This window comes from Protopterus annectens, chromosome 13.part0 (genome assembly GCF_019279795.1).
Source record: "Protopterus annectens isolate FY-2018-M chromosome 13.part0, PAN1.0, whole genome shotgun sequence".
In the NCBI taxonomy this organism is placed as follows: Eukaryota; Metazoa; Chordata; order Ceratodontiformes; family Protopteridae; genus Protopterus; species Protopterus annectens.
This window is the reverse complement of record NC_056747.1, coordinates 932,230,691-932,252,512: the sequence shown is the minus strand read 5'-3', so window position 1 is coordinate 932,252,512 and position 21,822 is coordinate 932,230,691. Positions and strand designations below refer to the sequence as shown.

The window sequence follows — 21,822 nt, the reverse complement described above, 5'->3', positions numbered from 1 at the left end:
TGTTCAAGATATGTAGACATTGACCACAGGGCATTGATTAACATTAGTAGTGCTCACTCAAATTTGAAAAACATTGGGCCATTAAATCTGCATAAAACAGGAGTGGTTGGCATAATGGTTATGGTCTTCATCTCACAGATATAAGGTGCAGAGTTTGGTTCTGACCTCGGCTTATTGGCTAGACTTAAACCGACTTTTGGAGCAGTTAGCTTAGTAAGTCCTTTCAGTAAATTTTAGGAATCAGCCCCTGTAGTCTGATAGTTATCAAAATAGCTGTCAAACCTCAGTATTTGGTAATGTAAAAAAAAATCACCCAGCAGTTTCAGTGTTGCAAAGTAAATGTAAATAAAATCTATTTATTTGCTGTATCTTCTCTGTTGCTATAAAATGCAGTATACAATGCCCCAACTCACTATACTCCTAATTTCATAGTTCCAGTTAAAGTACAGTTCAGAAATAGTGCTTCATTTTAAGAATAGTGCTAGATTATGTTCCGTATTGGAAAAATGCAGAGGAGAATGTCACACTTGTAGACCAGACAGACAAATACGACAATGTTAAATGCTACTTTTCAGAATAATTTTAAAATACTATATGCTCCTTTTCTGTTGCTATACAGTACACGATAAACTGTTCCAACTCCATTTATACCTGCCCTATGCCACAGAAGTACATTTTGGCTATTTCAGCATAGCAGTTATAGCACAGATGGACTGACTGTTAAACGCACTGTGTGACAAAATGAAGGTACTGCAGTGCTAATTGTTACTTTCTGATATTAAAAAAGAGGGAGCAAGAATGGAGAACATGTGTCTAATAGGCTGGAGGTTGATGGGATTGTGAGAGTGTGAGAGAGAGAGAGAGAGATGACTGGGAGGAACGACAAAGGTTGTATACAGAGAATGTTTTTTATGGACTTTGCAGGGAGAGGAGGAAGCTGTACAGTAATTTGAAGATTTGGACCCCAAGTAAAAATTTGCTGTTAGATTGGTTAGGAGCCAAATTTTTCTAGGGTGAGACAGTGGTGTTTAAGTGGAGGAGAGTTAGTTATGAACTTGCAAACAAATTTGGAGATGGTTTGGAAGGTTTTGACATTTTTTTATGGAGAATGAAGCTATTAAGGGAAGGCCTTTCTTTAAATGGAAAAGTAAAGCTACTTTTCTTATATAGATTTGTAAGGAGTTGAGAAGAAAGGGGAGGATATTTTGACCAGAAAAGCTGCATTTTTTTTCTTTGTAGTGGAGAAAGTTCAGGACAGGGTCCAGCCATAGGCCTTGGTACTTGTAGAAGAAGGTTGCTTGGATATTGGAGTTATTCAGGTCAATGATGTGGACATTTGATTGAATTTCTGGGTCTCTAGAGGGTGTTGAATAGCATTGTTTTTGTTTTAAATGAGATGAGTATTAGATTTTGTGGGACAAACAATTCATACAGAAGATCTGGTCAGATTAAAATTGTTTTTGGGTGCTAGATCTTGAGTGATTAGACCAGGGAATAACCATATGATCAGCATAAAGGAAGAGAGGGAGATGAAGGTCATTAGGCAGTTTGTTAATGAAGATGAAAAGAGAAGGAAAGAGAGACTGGAGTTTCAAGAGACATCTTTTGGTAAGGGGCTAGCTTTGGAGAGAGAGCTTTCCCTATTTTGACTTTGAAATGTCTGTTTTGTAGAAAGTTCCCGAAGCAATGGAGGGAGTCGGGACTGATTCATGTATCAGTGACAACATTTAGTAGAAGAGCATGGTGAATGAGGTTAAATGCTTTGCTGATGTTGATAATGAGTACACTGACAATATTACCATTTTCTGTAGTTAGTAAGATGCTATTTGCCAGGGTCCAAAGGCTAGTCACTGTGCTTTGATCTGGCCAGAAGCTGCACAGTTTGCAGGAGAGAAAGTGGTACTGTTGAATGGAGTGGGAAAGTTGAAACTGGACAATGTTTTCAAAAGTTTTGCCAAGGTCTAGAAAGATAAAGATGGGCCAGAAGTAGAAGCAGTCTGAGGGGTTGGATGTTTTTGAAGTAGTTTGATTAGGGCTGTTTAATAGATTTCAGGAATGATGTGTTTAGAGAGGCAGATGTTATGCAGATGAGTGAAAGGGGTAATGAGGTGGTCCCAAAATTATTAAAGAAACCGGGGGAAGACGTCTGAGCCTGGAGGGACGTCTGTTAGAATGTTGTTTAAAAGTTGTTCAGTTTCTTTATGTTTGATGTGTTTGAAGTGGAAGGGGGGAAAGAAAGAGTGTGTGGATTGTGGAGGTAGAGTGGAAGGATTATGGGAAAGTGGGAATACATTGAGTTCAGAACATGTCTCCAACAGATCTTATTTATTTGTTGGTGTGAATTTAGGTTCCTAGTACGGGTGTGTGTAAAACCATCACCTTTCTGAAGAAAGAGGTCATCAGAGGACAGCCAGTAGGCTGCTAGGTATAAGAAGAGCCATGATAATCTATGGGGATAGTTAAAGGATTTAAGAGCTGTATTTATTTAGTTAAAAATTGTTAGGGCTTTTCCAGGTGCATGATATGCATGATGCATGTGTGTGTGTGTGTGTGTGTGTGTGTGTGTGTGTGTGTGTGTGTGTGTGTGTGTGTGTGTGTGTGTGTGTGTGTGTGTGTATGTGTGTATGTGTGCATGTGTGTGCAAAAATGTGTATCTGTATCTGTGATGGATATCTGTGTATTTTGGTTTGTGAATCTGTCTGTATATGTGTGTGTGTTTGCGTCTGTGTCTGTGTAGTGGGGAGTCTAGGTGTTGCTGAGTGTGTATGTGTGTGTATTTGTGTGTATGTGTACGTGTATGCTTGTGAGTCTGGGAGTGTCTTTGTGGCTGTGTCTGTGCTTGTGTACATGTGCATTGTGTGTGTGTCTGTATCTGTGGGGGTCTGTTTATCTTTGTAAGTGTGTCTGTGCATTTGCATGGATTAAAAGATGAAAAACTATTAAGTTCCTTATCTGACAGCTGCCAGAATATTTTTAATTGCCATCAGCAACCTGGCAGACCTCACTGCTTCCAAAAGACACCTTCCTCCCTAATAGAAAAAATGGTCTCAAAGTTGAACTAGTTCTCAACCCCAACAAAACAAAAACTACTTACTTCTCCACCCACTAACAAGACTCTTCCCCACCTTCTCTATTACATCCTCCAATCTGGATGGTATATCATAGAGCACACACAAAGCACAAAGGTGTATTTTTTGATACCATTTCCCTTGACATACCATCAAAACCGTCAATAAAAGCTTGGCTCTGTCTATAAAGTAAAACACTTTCTCACTCCTCACGCTAAAATTTTTACAATTGCCAGCACACACTACTATCAACAACTTCTTTGCCTCCTCCCCCCTTTACAAACAACTAAACAGACAACCCTTAACAAACTTGTTACAATCACACTCCACACATAGCTAGATTTGCCACAAATTCCACCTTTAGAGCATGCCACTGCACTAACTTGGAAGCAACTAGAGATTCAGAGAGTTTCCCAGCAAACTCATCCATTTCAACCAGCTCAAAAGCGTCTCCAGAGAGTATCACCCAGCCAGAAAAACAAAGCTCTGAAAACTATTTTCCTGCCCTATTTTTCCTGCAATCTTTTAGATCCTAGCTCAAACTACCAAAGCCAATAATTCTGCTGGGGATTCTCTATTCTCAAGCTTTGTAGGTAAAATGTGGAACTCCCTACCACCCCTCTCACCCCAGAACCCTCCTCTTACAAAAAAAAAAGCTTAAACCCCTCTCTCACTACTCTCTGGCAATGTCCCTGTTCCAAATTAACCACTATCATTTACCCCTTCTCTTCTCACTCTCCTTAACACTACTTTTTAACAAAGGCCTACCGCCTTGTAACTACTATATGTTTTATGCTGCTGTTGTTTTTTTTTTTTTTCCCAAGATGTGTATCTAACAATGTTCATATGTCTGTTATGTACTTGGAGCTTTTCTCCCGGGCCTCCGCTGAAAATGGACATGTATCCAGTGGTGACTGTCCGCACTAAATAAATAAATAAATTATTTATAGAAATTATTGCAGTTATTATTTTAATAGCAGTAGGACATATATTTTCACTGTTTAAGTGACACCCCAACCCCATATGCAAAAATGTGAAAAAGATGTTGTGGATGGATGGATGGATGGATGGATGGATGGATGGATATATTTTAGCATGTCTCAAATAATCTCACTAAGTAAACAAACTGGTTCTGTTTTTAACTTTGAACTGTTGTGGTTTGCCAGCCATTTTTCACAGCTATCAGATGAAGTAGGAAGCAGTGGTATGCGAATGAATGGTAGATATTACAGACCTATAATGTCCAAAAACATCCTCTGTGTGCTTATCTGTGCTTTCTAATGGAAAAACTAGACAGCACACAGGAACACACCTTGGTAGCTACTCACTATGTCCAATATTAGTTTGTACGACATGTCAAAATAAGTGTCAAATCACTGCACGTAAAAAGCTTAACACAGGATTTCACACTGTAGTTAACTCTGAGGATTATAGAGTGGGTAAGACTCTTTACAGTGGCATGATTCTAGTTAGTAATGAATATATGTTATGCATTCTTGTTTTTTTTTCCCCTCAAGCTTTGTGTGGTAATATCACATACTGTTTCTCTATTTTCCTAGTCAGTTTTTGCATATCCTAAGACCATTTACTAGGAAGAAATAATGCACCCAATATACTATTGCTACAGCTGCTGTTTTCATGGCTAGAGATAAAAATGTGCTGTTCTACATGCAAACATAAGCTCCTGTTATCTATTATATTGGACCGCTCTTCATATCTGTTTAACATTGAATGTATCATTCATTGCATGGTTTCAGTTTACTAGGGTTAAAAAGTTTACTTATTTGCTTTCAATATTTCCTTAATAATGAATTCTAGTTGGTTAAAAACTCTTCTGATGCCATGAAAATTAATTGCGACCATGACCTTTTCTACCATCATACTCTCTAAAGTGATAGGTCACCAGCCTTATCCTCGTCTTAGTCCTCTACAGATTGCAGAGTGACAGAAGAAGTTTTCCTTTTGAAGGTTGCTGCCAAGGAGTCCCTTTTGATCTTAGGCAAGTTTCCCTTATAATCCTCTGTAGGTCAATCTGTTCTAGCCTAGTGGTGTCATCCTGCTTATTTGTGATGGCTTTGATGTAAATATATCCAAGTAACCAGTACCACACATGTATGGGAAAGTGCAGGGCCAGAAGAACAAATATCCAAAACAAAATGGCCAGCACTTTATGTCAGCATAAATTGTTTTATTATGAAAAACACAGACAAGTTTGAGCAAAACTTTGCCTTTTCAGTATCATCCTGATTATTTGTGATGGCTTTGACATAAAAATCCCATCATGTTCTTGACAGCTGACCCATGGTTCTAGCTCATATTCTGAACTTATCTCAAACAAAAAATACACAATATGCTACACTGCACATACTGTCAAGTCAAGGTACTAACAAAAGTACCAATACTATCTGGATATGGGAAGAGTGCAGAGTCTGGTGTGATTGCAGTATCAGTGTGTAGGAGGTATCACATATTCATAAATTTCACAAACATGAGTAGTCAGTACACTAGTATTGTAGTCCATTAACAGAAACTGAGGGAGTTGTCCACTAAGGAATAATTCTGCAGGTGAATAGGAAGGAGTGAGAGTAGGACACATTCAAGTGCTAAGTTAAGGGACTCCAGTCAAGTGCTAAACAAATGAGTCATGTAACATCATTTGCATTCAGTCAGAAATGGTGAAATTAGACTACCAGGTTAGTGCAGCTCTCTTATAAATTCAAAGCAATACAATTCTTGGAAGAAGCTTTTGAAAGGAAATCACAGGGTACTTGCACATTAGACAATGTCACAGACTAGTCGAATTGTGTCCTACACGTATGTAATAGAAATACATATATCTACTGTGGAGATTTTGCCAAGCCCTATGCATATCAACATTCCTGAATCACTCCTGAGTTAAGAGAAGCATGATTTTAAATATTAAAACCTTTGTATAGCAATCATAACATTACACAGATTGAACCATGATCTGCGACACAGCTGTACAAATAAAAAATATTTGCTTATTGTACTGGTCTATCATAAAACATGTGCATGAAGTTTTACTGTAATTTTAGAACTCAGTGATTTACACATCTGTAATTTTAATTACATTCACACTAAAGCTTGACACTGCAGTTGCAACCACAGTTCTTAAAATTAATATAATTTCATTCTATGTGCTATAGTATTATAGCTATATTGTTGCTTACAACAAAATGTTGCCTTATCACAGATCAGATGATCTGAATTTTTCAAAAATGATCACATAAGCCTTAAGAATAATTTTGTATGTTGTGTATGCTTGTAAAAATAAAGTAAAAAAAAAGAATATTTATTTTGCTTTCTTTCATATGTTAAATATTACATTGGGTTGCTTTTTCTGTTCATTCAGGCAATACACTATCCGATACCGAGAAAAAGGAGAGTCAGCGAGGTGGGATTATAAACAGACAACACAGAGACGAGTACTGATCGACAACCTTGTACCAGACACAATGTATGAATTTGCAGTACAAATCTTGGATGCAGAAAATGAAGGGAAATGGAGTGTATCAGTGTTTCAGAGAACACCATCATCTGGTAAATGGTCATATTAAAAATATTTTAATTTGATTTTGGGATTAGTTGTAAATGAAATATTGCTTTATCCATAATGGCATGTAATATATATGTACAAAGAAAACTGCAAGCTAGTTTAACACCTTTTGTGAAATTGTTCAGTATTTCATACCTGTGAAATAATGTAAGGTGATATAAGAGGGAGAGAAATTCACAAAGGAATCATAGTATATAATCACTAGTTTCATTCCTAGTTTTATTCTAAATATGAACAAAGATCCATCCAGTTGTTTGTTCATCTAGCTGTCATGCTGTATAGTTTCTGGTTAAATGGGTGGAAAGATGGACCATGCATCTCACCAATGAATTTATCACGATATGATAGTATGCTATATGATAAGCTGATGCAGACCGATTGCTGCTTCTTTTATTATTTAAAAACTGCAGATGCTTTTGGTTCACATTCCCTCCACTGCTGAAATCTTCCCTATATTCCACAATGATCCCATTCAATCCCCTGCTGTAAGGTTAATGAAATCCTGCAGTATCCTCTTCAGAGAGAGAGAGAGTTTGTCTTGTGACATCTTTCTATGTGAGGTCACTGCCCCACTTTCCTAAGGGTAAGAGTCAGGAGGAAGGCATAATTTATGCAGCTGGGGGTGAGGAGATTTTAGGTATTCAAGAGGTGTGGAAACACTAACTAAGGTGGAACTCATGAGTGATATCGCACACATAACTGTGTATGGCAACATGCGTTCTGAACCATCCCTGCTGCCAGGCCATTTGTAGCCTGCTTCATAACAGATGTACCCCTGGCAAGCAGAATTCCTCTCTTTCCCCACAGAGGTGGGTCAGCTGCTGCACTCCCCTCAGTCTCACTTCCATACCCAGATTCTCCAGCCCCTCAGTCACTAATTATCTGGACATAGTCAGGGTTCTAGTCCAAGAGGCCTCCAAGCCAGGGGTGATTTTGTGCAGTTTTGCAGCAATGTATTAAACAAAGAACACTATTTCAAAGTATGTGCTTGTGGCAACAAAACTATTAAGCTAAAGTCAGCACTGCATATCATAGGATCCCATTCAGTGTATTTCCATTTTTGTACAGACAGCTTGAGCTGGCCATAGTGACCATCAAGTGGCTGGATAAAACTCAGCAGGGGTATAATCGAAACTGCTTGCAGTTGCTTTATAGAAAAACATCTATGTTGTTAGTCACTGAAATGGAACCAAGAAATATATATGTATATATATATATATATATATATATATATATATATATATATATATATATGAAGGTTAGTAGTCAAAGTTGCTTGCGATATGCTTTGCAAAGTAAGTTTTGATATCATCACGTACAATGACCAACTAGCTTAGGTCAGACACCTGTAACTTTCTAATTTACCTTTTAGACATCTTTAAATAAAATTTCTTAGTAACCTTTCCAATCCCTTGAAGGTTTAATCATGCGTGACTGCTTTGTTCACCCTGAGACTCCATGCTCTTCCTTGTACTTAATATTGGTGTATTTTAGGAACTGCAAGGTTTGGTGACTGCTAAGCACTGGCTGTTCATAGGCTTTGTTAAGCTATAATATCCTTCTTCGTTTTCATATCTAGTCTTGTATACTGGCACGTAATAATAATGCATCGAAAGAAGGAAATTACACCGATTATTAGGCTGCACGTTCTACTGTGAGTAATATAAGTAGCAAGAACAAGAAGAGTACTAACATATTACATGAAATGAGAAACAAGTTATTAAAATAATTTGAAGGAAGAATAGTATGAGGGAATACAGTGATACAAAATGCTTATGAAAATGAAAGTGTTATAAATGTGGGCACAGAATAATACATATTGTGCATAACGTTGTGAAACACATTAATTTTAAAAAAGAAAACATTCTCCATCCTTAAAATTAATACAACAAAGCAAGCAGTTTTCTGAAAAAACACCATCAAGGACTTGGAGCTCATAGTCAATCTTCTATTCTGAAAGATGACATCACTAAAATGGTTCAACTATTAAGCATCAACATCCACAAAGCTAACAATTTAAAATGCAGAAAAATAATGCATGAAACACAGAAGGATGTAAAATTTAGATGTGAGCATTTTTATTACTTCTATATACCAACTCCAAGAAAGGAGAATTAAATCATGGCTGGCACACTCAGATATTGCACTGGTAATGATTTCCTGTGGAAAGCACTGATCAATGTTCTAACTCTTGATAATTTTTCCTGCTGGAAAATTAAACTCAGGTAATTTCACATCAGCTAACTGTAGGGAATCCCACACAAACATCAAACAAATTACTGTGGAAAAGGAACATTTCAAGGGCAAACTTTATTCAGTACAAGTCCAAAGCATCAAGCACTTTTACACGTAATACACCACTTTTCCAAGCTATTTAAAATTCCATCTGAAAAAACAACTGCTAAATATGCAACATTAATGACATCAGGATCACAGTGGGCACATTGCAAAAGTATAAAAACTCAGAGTCTTTAAGCAAATAAATACTTTTGTCTTAACCAACAACCATATGCCTTCAAAGAATAAACTCTGCCATGATTTCAAATCATTTTAAAATACAAATAAAGTTGACCACACGACAAAAAATTACCAATAACAGTGTAGATATCAGGCTACCCATTTCCAGGTGTCAGTGACACATGAATATAAAATCAATTAAAGTTGAAAAATTTAAGATGAAAGTTGATTTGTTTTTAAGTTTATTTTTCAGTTTTTCTGTAACATATATTTAGATTAGTTACCTTGATAAAAGAAAAATATGCAATGATTTGGATAATATTTATGTTGTGATTGGTCATTTTCTGTTATATGATGATCTTTTTTTTTTAAGCTGAGACAAATGTTTTTATTTACTTAATAAAGCTACTTAATTTTAATACTTAGACATTGTGTTCACTTTGATCCTCCACATAAACTAGTGCCTCAGATTCCAATTTTTTTTAATATTGGTTTGAGGCAACCATTGTCATTTAGTTTTGGTACATTTACTGCATTTAAATTGATTTTCCATTGATAACTTCTTTTTGACTGCTAATATCACCACCTTGTGGATTTTCTTGCACTACTTGTAACATCATACATTTAAATTACTGTATCTGCCCCTTTTCAGTGACATGCTTGACTAAGCATTCTTTTCATTCTGTGTCTTAGTATCATCTAAATGTTCACATATCCCTACCCACAATTGTATTTTATTCTTGCCTACATAAAAAGAATGGCAGTCTATGCACACAGCCAAAGAAATTAAAGTATTATAGTCAGCATACTGACTTACAACATTGGTTCTGTTTGTAAATGGATGTGTAAACAAATTGTTTTTCAAGATTAATGGGTAATAATTGCAATTATACAATAGACAAGTCCTCATTATATTTAATACCTTTAGAACCATAAAAATGTGTATAACATAGTTGTCTCTTGAGGGAAGGTTTATTCTTAAAGGCAAAATAATGGGCATCACATATAATCTCTTAAAGTTCTTGAATAAGTTTTAATACTTACCAGTTTCTCATAATAATATCACAAACCATACTTGTGTTCCTAGGACATGTTAGAGGTAACCTTAGTCTTATCTGTTCTTCATTACTATCACTTGTTTCATCTATAGCATGGCCACAGAAATGTTTAGTTGATGTAGATCTTTCCCATAAAACTTGAGTTATTGCATTTTCAGCATTCTGTTCTCTCACCTTTATCTGCTGCCTTAATTTCATAAAAGTGCATTAAACCTAATATCATTCAAGACTCACATCTTCCTGTGAGAAATATTATAAAATATACCTTTATGTTTGTCTTTCTTCTTCGTGCAATCATATATTTCCTGTTCACATGTTTGACAGAATGCCTCTTCAAAAGGATCATTTATGTGGAACAAAAGTGCTCAGTTTCTAAAACAAGCTGAGTTCATTCTTGTCATGAAAAATCACTTTTAAACTAATACTCCTAGTAAATAATCACAGGTCAGTAATGACAATAGTTGTATTATTGTCTGTTGATAGAAAGAAGGAAGGTCTATTATCTGCTCATGAGTAAGTTGCACTGAAGAAATCTTATGCATTAAAATCTGTTGCTGTTCTTTGTCATCCTTTCCTCTCCTCTTCTTTATGCCACTTCCCCTACTCAGATACCTTCTTTCCTTTTTCCTTGTCGGTTTGCAGAGCCTTGAATGACACTTAGATGCTGGATATTGAAATCTTGTAGTTTGTTTTTCTATCTTGTGAAAGATCACCAAGTTTTGCTGAAGTACCACAGTATATGTGTATATTAAGTTTTTTTGCTATCATAGCCTGTTGACCATCAGCCTCCTCCAAGCCAATTGGCCCTTCATTCCCCATCATTGGGGAGAGGGTCAGCTGGGAGAGATTGTCATTCAGTGAACAATTGTTGGTTATTCAAGGGTTTTTCCTTCTTTTAACCCTATCATACCTCAAATGCCTAGCTTGTGAATCTTGATGGGTGACATGCAATGGACGCACATGCTGGTCAACCCTGACTTCCCCAAGAGGCATAGCTTACAAGGAACACTGCCCAATCCATCATGCATGTGAAGTGGTTTCATTAGTGTCCATTGGAGAAATTGCACTTTTTCTATGTTCTCCCTGGGCACTTACTATCCTCAACCTTGGGAGAGGCAAGTGGAGCCACATCACTTCACTCATATCTCTCTCTCTGTTCAGGTACTGTTTACCTGTACCGCAGAGCCAATCTTGCAGTACCGCATATTTGAGTTCATTTGTTTATTTTTTAAATTTTCATTCTAGACATCAGCATAACAGGTATTGTGGTGATGGCATGGTTATCAGCATTGCAGCATGACCCATTGTTCTCTAGATCAGCTCCTTCCTAAGTGTTGAGTCTGCACATGCCCTTATAGATCTTTGTTTGGGTCGATGGCTTCCTCTCACACCTAGTAAAGATGCTTAGGTGAACTGGAGAATGTTCTAAATTGTTCACATGTGGTTGTGCTGTGTGTGAGAGTGTGTATGTTTCCTGTGATAGACTGACTTCCTGTTCAGCATAAATTATTTTCCTTTAACCTGTTATTTGTCAGCATAGTGTCCAGCTGCCTCATAACCTTTAATAGGATAAAATAGGTATGGAAGACAGAATTATTTAATTAAGAAATTAGAAAATACATGTTGAAAATGTAAAACAAGATTGATCATTTGAATATTTTTATGAAAAATGAATGACATTTTCTTTAAGACGAAACTAACAGTTTCTTTAGATGTGAACAGGATAAATGTTTCAAGGATAAATTTTACAAAAATATATAGATAAAGTGGTGCTATAAAAATTTGTAAAATGTCTTCCTTACATCTTTTGGTTCCCTTATCTGTGTTAAAGAACATCATCTTCTTGTTGTATAACTTCCTTCAACCTTCTAAAATTACAGAGTTCTCCATTATGTGCTCTGCATTTTCCCACAACACCTTACCTCTTCCCAAATTTTCATGAAACTATGAAATGTCTAACGTGCCCAGCTATGTACCTAATTTAAGTTCTTTGAGTAAAATTACAGACTGATACAACCAAGTTAAAGCTTTTAAGTCCTTGTAAGCTTTCTCATAAATCTGGTGTTATTTTTACTATTTGTAACAGTGCTTATGTTGCTAACAACAGTACAAAACTGAGAGTAAATTGAGTCTATGTTGTATCATGTAGAAAAGTAAACTTCCAACAAAGGAGTCACCATCTTCATTAAATCTCATGTATTTATGCATTTCAGATGTGGTATTAGTTATTTATTATTAAATAATGCACCCATTTTATGTTAACAGCTCCTACGAGTGCACCAGAAAACTTTGATGTACAACTGCTAAATGGCAAAAAAACTGCAGTTATTGCAACCTGGGATCACCCTTCTGAGGCAAATGGAAAAATAAAAGGTAAGCTTCTTAGCAGCTTGGTATTATTAATGTTCTAGTTGTGGCCATACTATCAACTTTTATAAAGCCAGGTATCAGTGCCCCTAAACTATAATGTCAGAGACTATATCGCTGGAAAATAACTGACATAATTCCAGAATTTCTGCAGAAAAAGTATATGTTCTACCAAGATAACAAATCAAGACTTTAAAATTTAAGGATTTCCAATTTGATAACATTAAGCTTGGATGCCAAGAAACATTAAGGCCATAGAAATAACGACTGAGCTTTCCCCTAAAAATGTCACACAGCAGGATCAATACAAATGGTAGTTGCTAGTGGCAATGGCCATAGCAAATTTGTGGCCATGAGAGATGTAGAACTTCCATATAAATATTTATGGAAACCAATGCTCTACATATTCTGGTTTACATGTTTTTGAAATTGATGGTCACTTTGTCAATATCGGTATAATTATAAAAATGCTGCAGCATGGGATTCATCTGAGAAGTAAATACTGATGCTACAGGCATTTTATTTCTTAAAAAACAAAGTTGAACTCACAATTGCCAAGTTATCCCTTTAGGTGGCTAAACATATAAAGCAGCGAACAAAGGACGCCATTACATTAAAACCTGTGAAGGGTGCTAAGGCTTTATGCTTAAATAATGATAGTTGTTTAAACCTTTTTTCTTGATTAGTCTGCAGATGTAACACAATGCTCCTGAATATTAGGCTGCATGCTTCCTGGTATCATTACAAATTAATCATCACCGTTCTCTTGCCAGAATAGTAAGCCCCCCCTGCCTGGTTCATGATGTTACTCAAAGCAACCTGAGTATTCTCAAGAAACATTAATTGGATTTAAAGTTTAAGCCTTTTACGTACTTCTTACATTTCTGCACAAGATAATCAGGGAAACCTATGCCTTAGCTCAGCTTGGAACAGAGAGTCATGCAAGTTTGATAGTGGAAAACAGGAAGTTTGCATATTCAAAATTCAACATTTTAGAGTTTGAAACTACTTTGGTAACACATATACTATATTGTGGAGTTGCAGAAGAGGGGCAACATGATTTTACTGTTGTTTTTCATATTGTTTCTCTTGCAGTAGGGATATTTTGATATTGTAAGTATTAAGGCTTGCCCATATATCAGGAGAGATGAGGGGAGCTTGCCCCCTGCACAAAAGAATAATTTTTCTGTTTTGCAGCATCAAGACATCACTGTTTTGAGACTGCAACCTTCTAAGGATTCAAATTTTTAGTTTAGATCATTAATGTAAGTCTACTCAATGACACACGATTAACTATAGTAAATTTAGATGATCGCATTTCTTAAAGAAGTTACTGTTTATTTAATTCTTTTTTCCACATGTTCCTATGATTTTAGCATATGTCTTCATAAATAATACCTTGAGTGAACTTTAAGATTGAAGTGTAACATTTTGACTAAAATTTTACTGTATAGATATTTTAACCTGTCAGCTTCACACTCAATCAACATTACATTTTGTATTTCAGTACTCTAATATTTCTCTCAAAAATATAAGTACCCTTCTGAGAAGTTACTTTAATCAAGAGATTTAAACAATGTCAATTTTGCACTAGAAGGAAGATAAGTTAAATGCAGTTCATCTACTCCATTTAAGTAGCTGCTTCTCTTGCTGCAAAAATGCTTCAGAATTAAGAAGTTTGTGGGGCTGTGAATGCTCCATCTGGGATCAGGAACAATATTTGCTTATTTATTGTATTCTGTCTGATAAATTATATTCCGCAGACTGTTTAATATTTGAAAAGGGAGAAAGAAGAGATTATTTTTTGCTTATAACAGAAATGTTAGATTTTATTTTTGAGAAATAAACTGTAAGATTGTTCTTCTGAGGATTAACGTCAGAACTTTTGGATAATCAGATTGAATGATGGATTGTGAATTATAGACACTGTTGTAACTTTTGAGAAGAAAATGGTCATCTTCATATGCAGTCATTTTAATATGAGGTTGTTCAAAGAGAATATTGTTGATGAAATGAGAAAAGAAAATGTCAGCCAATGAATGACTCCAAACTATAAATGGAAGATTGAAGAGAGAAGAGTATAGTTCCAAAGAGGATTTAAAGAGACCTAGTATAGAAGCAACTGAAAAACTGTCAAAATATTTTATTGTAAAAGCTGATATATTTTTATCCTTTGTTGACCAGGTTAGTCCACTAGAGTCAAAGCCTTTTTTTCGGTGGTGACCTAAGCCGGTATTTATACTGCTAGGGAACATTTGGCCAGAACATTGGGGAACTTTGCCTACTCTTTTAAGGTCCTAGATGGTGCCAGAGGGCTCCTTCAGCAGCAAGGAAGAGGCCTAAGGGAAGCAGCAGCATGGAGGACAGAAAAGCTATGGGGAGTTTGGTGTTGGAAAATCAGAATTTGGAGGAAAAAATATTTAATATGGAACTTTGGAATGTAAACAGAGATTCATGTGTGGTGGATTTTACAAATGAACAGCGTTTAGCTATCTCCATGGTGAAGAAAGTAAGTGAGTCTGTTGAAGTGGTGCAGATAACAGAACTGATATCAGGAGGGCTTGCAGATGGTGTGGTGTTTAAATAACTGAGCAGGATGATCCAGGTAACAGTTTTGCTGTTTCATGCAGTACGATGGGAGATAACTTTTTCTGAAATGCTGAGGATGGTAATGTAGAAAAGGTTAGGTGATGTAGCAGCAGAGAATGGAGCAGTTAAATCTTATGCAGCAGGTGACAGAAAGTAAAAGAGGAAAGCAGCAACAAACTGACAAGTTGTCTGGATTAGTGGCAGCCGATAATGCAGTAACAAAAACATATTTAGCAATGACAGCTCAAGACAATGTCCAAGCCCTACAATGTCTTCTTGGCATGGTCAACTATCTAGGCAAGTTCATTCCAGATTTAAGCTAACTTTCAGCACCACTCAGAGAGCTGACATGCAGAGATGTAATTTGGTCATGGTCAAAACAGCACCAAAGAGTATTTGATGTCCTGAAGCAGAACATTGCTAACCCACCAACTCTCAGCTACTATGATGTTCACAAACCAGTTACTCTTTCCTGTGATGCTTCTAAGTTTGCTCTAGGTGCAGTAATTCTTCAAGAGGGTAGACCAGTAGCATATGCTTCCAGAACTCTTACCCAGACTGAGATGCAGTATGCCCAGATTGAGAAAGAGCTTTTAGCAATTGTGTTTGCATGTGCAAAGTTTTTTGATTATATTTATGGTCGACCTATCCAGATTGAAACTGATCACCAACCTTTAGTTACTATTTTGAGAAAACCTATGCATACAGCTCTAGCTAGACTGCAACGTATGATGCTCAAATTGCAAAAGTGCAATTTCAATCTTGTTTACATTAAAGGCAAACTTATTTATCTTGTTGATTCCTTATCCAGAACACCCAGAAAACCTACAGAACAGCATAACAATGAGCAACTTGATTTTGAAGTCATGGAAGTGAGAAATTTTTCTTCCACACATTTTGATGAGTTCAGAACTCAGAAAGCTTCAGATCCCATTCTGCAGAAGCTAAACCTCTTTATCTGTCAAGGATGGCCTTCAAAGCAATCTCATTTACCAGTAGAAGTACAACCTTATTCTCCATATGGAAATGAGATTTTGTCAGATAATGGTATCATCATGAAAGGTCCTAAAGTGATTGTTCCAAAAGCCTTGCAACAGGAGTTTATTAAGATCTTGCATCGTGGCCACCCAGGAAATGATTCTACCAAAAGAAGGGTGAGAGGTCTAGTATTTTGGCCTTCAATGTCAAGAGATATTGAGAAAGTACTTTCATCTTGTTCAGTATGTAATAGTACAAAGCCACATCAACAAAAAAAAACACTTCAGTTAAGCCAGATTCCTGAACTACCTTGGTCAACAGTAGCCACAGATATCTTTGAGTGGAATGGTCGACATTACTTGGTGTTAGAAGGATCTTATTTAAATTGGTTCAAGATTGACCTACTTGCCAACCTAGCTTCCAGTACTGTCATTACTAAGTTGAAGTGGCATTTTTCTGTCCATGGTAGTGCACACAGAGTTATTTCTGACAATGGTGCACAGCTTAGAAGTCAGCAGTTCAAGAAATTTGCAGAAGAATGGGACTTTGTTTCTATTACGAGTAGTCCTGAATACCCTCAGTCAACGGCTTGGCTGAATGTGCAGTTCAAAGTGTAAAACAGCTGTTGGAGAAATCCAGACATGACAAAACTGATGTTTTTCTAACCTTGTTAAATCTTAGAAACATTCCTCGTGATAAACATCTTGGTTCACCTGCCCAGATGTCGAGACAAACCAGAACCACACTACCAATCAGCAGTGATCTATGTGTTCTGTGTGCTAAGAACAACAAGGCAGTAAAAGCCCAACTGTTGAAAAAGTGTTTGTCCCAGAAGTTTTACTATGATAAAACCAGCAAACTGCTCCATTCTTTACAGAAAGGGGAGATAGTGAGGATGCAGACATTAGAAAGTGTTGGTCCCATTGGATTTGTGAAAAGTTTGTATCAAGAGCCGAAATTGTACATTATGGAATCACAAGGAATGGAATTCAGATACAATTGGCAGCATTCGTTACCAGTGTCTGAACCAGTGTTACAGCATCTTGCCTGTTACAGACTCTAGTTCTCAGAGTGACTTGTCCAATGTTCCTGTTCCAGAGGACATTCTGTCAGCAATCCCCATTCCTGGCAAAATCCCTGAGACTCCTCAAGTGACTGTTCCTGTTGCTAAAACCTGCCCTATTATGTAATGAGATCAGATCGCATCTGGAAACCTAGTTCCAGATAGACGGCAACCTGAAAATGTCTGTTGTTTTTCTTTATTAGTGTCTGTATAATTGCATGCCTATTGAAGCATGTCAATGTTTATATGAGACAGCTCAGTAAAGAGGGAGGATGTAGATCAGAGTGTGTGATATACCTTTAAGAAGCTTTCCAGTAAGTCACACATGCATATACATGCTTAGCACGTGCAAGCTAGAGTGCCATTTTGAATGAGCAGCCAGCGTGTGAGCATGCAAATATGCATTCAGTCAGTTAGGTAGTTCATTTAAGTTTAATGTTCCTGCCATCCATCCTGATGTATTTGTATACAATAAACTACTTAAATGATCACCCAAGACTCACAGTCTTCTTAATGGACATAAGAAGAGCAGCAATGTAGATATTATTCTGTTAGAGCATGTAAAATTCCTTACAAGTGAAAAAAGACTGCAACCAGAAAAACTGTGAGATGCAAATATAAAATGTAAATTAGGAAGGGAATGCTGTGTAGTACAAAAAAAACCCCTCAAAATATTAGATGTAATATTGGTAAGGATGGGAAGTTTAACTGTTGTGGATCTGAGGTGAGGAGAATATGTTTATAGTATTACATGCATATATAACTAGAAGGCAAAGAGAGAATCTGTTTCATCAAATATTTGACTATTTGGTGGTTAACATGAACATTATAATTGCAGGGGACTCTAATTCTGATTTAAGGGGAAAATGTAAAAAGATAAAATATGTAAAAAGTGCAGGAAGTGATAAAGTGTGATAAATTAACTGTGCAGAAAAAAGTCAATGGAATTATAGAAGAGGCAACTTGGATCTGAACTTTTTTATTTTTTGTTATCAGATGGCATGTGGGGGTAGCAAATGGTGATGCAGTTGTAATGAGATTTTCAGACAATTTAGTAATATGAATGGAGGTGTTGGAAGGAAGAGGGTATATTAAAAAAGGAAAGGGAATAAAAGAATAAATGAGAAATTATGGGAAGATATTGGACAGTGGGAATTATTTCAGGTATGGAAGGATCATACAACCATAACCGTGAATGACTTCAATAAAAACCTGGTCTGAATGGTAGATTAAATTTAAAAAGAAGTATAAAAGGTATTTTTTTTCCAATGGCAGGATGAAGTAAGAAAGGAAAGTATGGAAATGTATAGAAATGTATTAGAGAATTTAGAGAATAATGAAAGAGATTATTATGATTTGGAAAAATAAATTTATAAAAAAAACGAGAAACAATAAGGAATTATTGTTTAGGCAGAGATATTATTTGCAACAGAGAAGGGTGGAGGCATCAGCATATTTGGGTAAAATAGTAAAGGGGATATTAGACTAATGAGGAAAATGAGCTATGTAAAATGAGAGGTAAAAAACACAAGTGCATATCATGAATATTGTAGTACAGCATGTTAAAAATATTGTTTAGAGTGAAAAGAAGGAAATTAAGAGAGAATAGAAAGTAAAAATATCCAGAATGAGTTAAGGAAGAATTTGAAAATATATATATATTATTAGTGAATTGGCTGAAGTACTTAGGAAATTAAATGATTTAGTATCAGGCCCAGATGGTATAGACTATGGGATGTGCAAAAAATTAATAGATTGGTAATAAGAGTGCTTTGTAAATGTGCTGAATGTTGTAGGTAGGGTTTGTTTATGAAGAGTTATGTATTGGGAATATTACAGTTTATATGGAAGAAGGTAGAGAAGAATGAAATAAAAAAAACGAAGAGCCCCATCTCACTAAATAACATCGGTTATTAACATTTATGAGAATGGAGGGAAAATAAGGGATATTATGGAAGAAAGTGTATATGCTATAAAAGGGAAAGGTTGTCAAAAATTGTTGCTTGTGAGAGAAATTCTGGATGATATTATAAGTAAAAGGGAGGATGTGAAACTTATGGTAAGTGATATTAACAAGGCATTTGATACAGTAGGATATGATGCTTTGTGGGATGTTATGGAGAAGTATGGAATAGGTAATAGAGTTAGGACGGTGTGTATGTCATCTTAACAGCAAGGTAGAATTTTTGGGTATTTGTGAGTTAGTTGAAGAGGTGATCTCAATGCTATTTTAAGACATTCTGAAGTATGTAAGAGTTTTAAAAGATTTTATTTGAAGTGTTAGGCTATGCACAGATTAATAAAAGGGGGTAGAAGAGATAATGATTTGAACTATGGGGAATATAAATGGCAAATTTTGTTGAATGCATGATGAGGCAAAGGTTTGAACACTATTGTCAATAGCAAATGTATTTTAAAGAAAAAACAAAGAAGTTATGTTGTGTCACATAGTCAGACTTGTGACAGTTTTAGAATTTAAACAATCAAAATGTTGGTACCAATGGAGTCTGATGAAGTCTTGTATTTATTGAGACAAAGGCACTAACTTCATTGTCAGCATCATTGTATTACATTTTTTTTTATTTTTTTTAGCAGCTCATTTTTTTCCCTTCCTTGCTTGCTGAGGACTGGTTTAGACGGCCTTTTTTTAAGAAAATAAGGTGGAATTTGATGGAAAAATATGAATTATTATTTTAAATCTAGAAAATAATAGGTTTATAAATACTTACTATGTATTGATATGTTTGAATCTTAAGAAGCCTAGTATTACATTCCCATGGTAGTTATTAGTCCTTATATTATGTGTACAAATAACCCAGAGATAGACAGAGAAGAAGAAGAAGAAAAGGAATATGGTCATTTCCTAAACCTGAAATCCTCCTCCCCTCCCAATATGTAATCTCCCAATTGCTCCCTAAACCTAAAATCCCACTCCCCTCCCTAACCCTAACCTTCTTATATCCTCTGATGGATCTGTTAACCTAAAATCTCCCTGTCCTCCTCCCCATTTTCCTTCCCTACTTACCTGCTTCATTGCGAGCACTTACATGCATCCATCTGGTGAGGCAGCTGCATCACTGAACTCATGTTCGGGCAGCTAGGCAGATGGAGTTATCGCATTTTGAGTCCCTGGCTGCCAGGTAGTGGAATTCAAGCAGCTGGGGTTCAAGCAGTTGTAGAACACCCCTTAAAAAGAGATGCATACACAAATAAGGTATGTGATCATCGAAATGATTGTTTTCTCTCAAATATTTCACACAAACATTAAGTAATAGTTTTTTTTAACAAAAAATCTCATTATCCTTAGATAAAGTTTGAAAATGATTTGATACATTTGAAACATTAATTATTTTAGGAAATGCTATAAACTTATTCATATGGGAAAACTTGAAACTTTATCAGTTCTTGATGTCCTTACCAAATGATTACAGCTAACTTGTATTTCTGATGACCATAAGAGTCCAGAACAAAGTCCAGATAATCTGTCTTTCTCAAGGCAAAGGATTGAATATGAATTACCCTGTGTACCAGGTTAGAGGCAATATAAAGTATGAATTATACTAGGTTACACGGGACATATAACCTGCTTATGTTTTTTACATTTCAGACTTGTACAGATAATAGCAATTGAATCATTCTAACCAAGCTAATACATATTATACTTGCTAACAGTTATAGAGAATGAAACAGCAAATCAAACATACAGAAATTACTGCTAACCTATGAAATTACTAGTATCACTGCCGCATAATCTCCCTCCCTAGCCTACCTAACTGCAACTCCCTTTCTTCATGTGATCTGAAAAGTAAAACTGTAAAAGAAATGTTCAAATAGTAAAAGTGAGCTACATTAAAAAATATAAATAAAAAATGACTTACTTTACCACACAGTAAGAGTGAGCTACATTAAAAAGCAATCTAAATCTAAAAAAAAACTGACTTACTTTACCACACATTCCAGACTTAAACTAAGAATAGAAACAGTCTCACTATTGCACAAAGACAAAAAAATGCAGTTAGTTACTTTCCAGTGTATCTCCACCCCATATGACAACAGTAGCATAGCTAGATTGGGGTGAAAGGAGCAGGTGCTGCTAAAGGAAAGTACTAGGGGGTGCACCTGGCTGATGACAATCGGTCTTCAGTGCAGTGCATTAGTGGTATTCATGTCTGTATTTCATTGGTGGAAAAAAACTGAGATGTTTTACTGCTTTCTATGTATTTTAACCTATAGTAGCTGCTTACGGAAACTGTATCAAGCACTTTGCTACAGATTAAAAGGAAAGAACAGTTTTTTATTTTTTGTTTAGAACTGAAGTGCTTAGTTTTCCATATGCCATAAACTGTAGCCACGGCTGACTGAAATGTAACAAGCAGTTGTTGCAGTAAAAAAAGAAAGCAGAGGTTTTTTTTCTCCTCAGTTCTTGGGGAGCAGAGGACTTTCTTTTTTGTTCCGCAATGTAGAGTTTAATGTGGGGGGTAGCAGATTGGAGGATAGCACTGGGCTATACATGACAAGAAATTCTATGCTATCAAAATTGCTTATATAAAAATGAATATATTCTGATCTCTGCAGAAAATATTTTCTGTTTCAAAAGAGACCTGTACCTGGAAATCAAGAAGAGAAAAAGTCACAAGCAATAGTAGCAGATAACAGAGTGTCAGG

General features: G+C 36.0%; 1 protein-coding gene across 2 annotated transcripts in view; it reads left to right on the top strand.

Annotated features, from left to right (window-relative positions):
- Window positions 1-21,822, top strand: part of FNDC1 (fibronectin type III domain containing 1) — a 541,793-nt gene that overhangs the window by 199,102 nt on the left and 320,869 nt on the right. For both annotated transcript variants that reach the window (XM_044054699.1, XM_044054698.1), the window contains exons 5-6: window positions 6,442-6,629; window positions 12,426-12,533. In XM_044054699.1, the coding sequence (XP_043910634.1) occupies window positions 6,442-6,629; window positions 12,426-12,533 (296 nt within the window). The remainder of the gene's footprint in view (window positions 1-6,441; window positions 6,630-12,425; window positions 12,534-21,822) is intronic.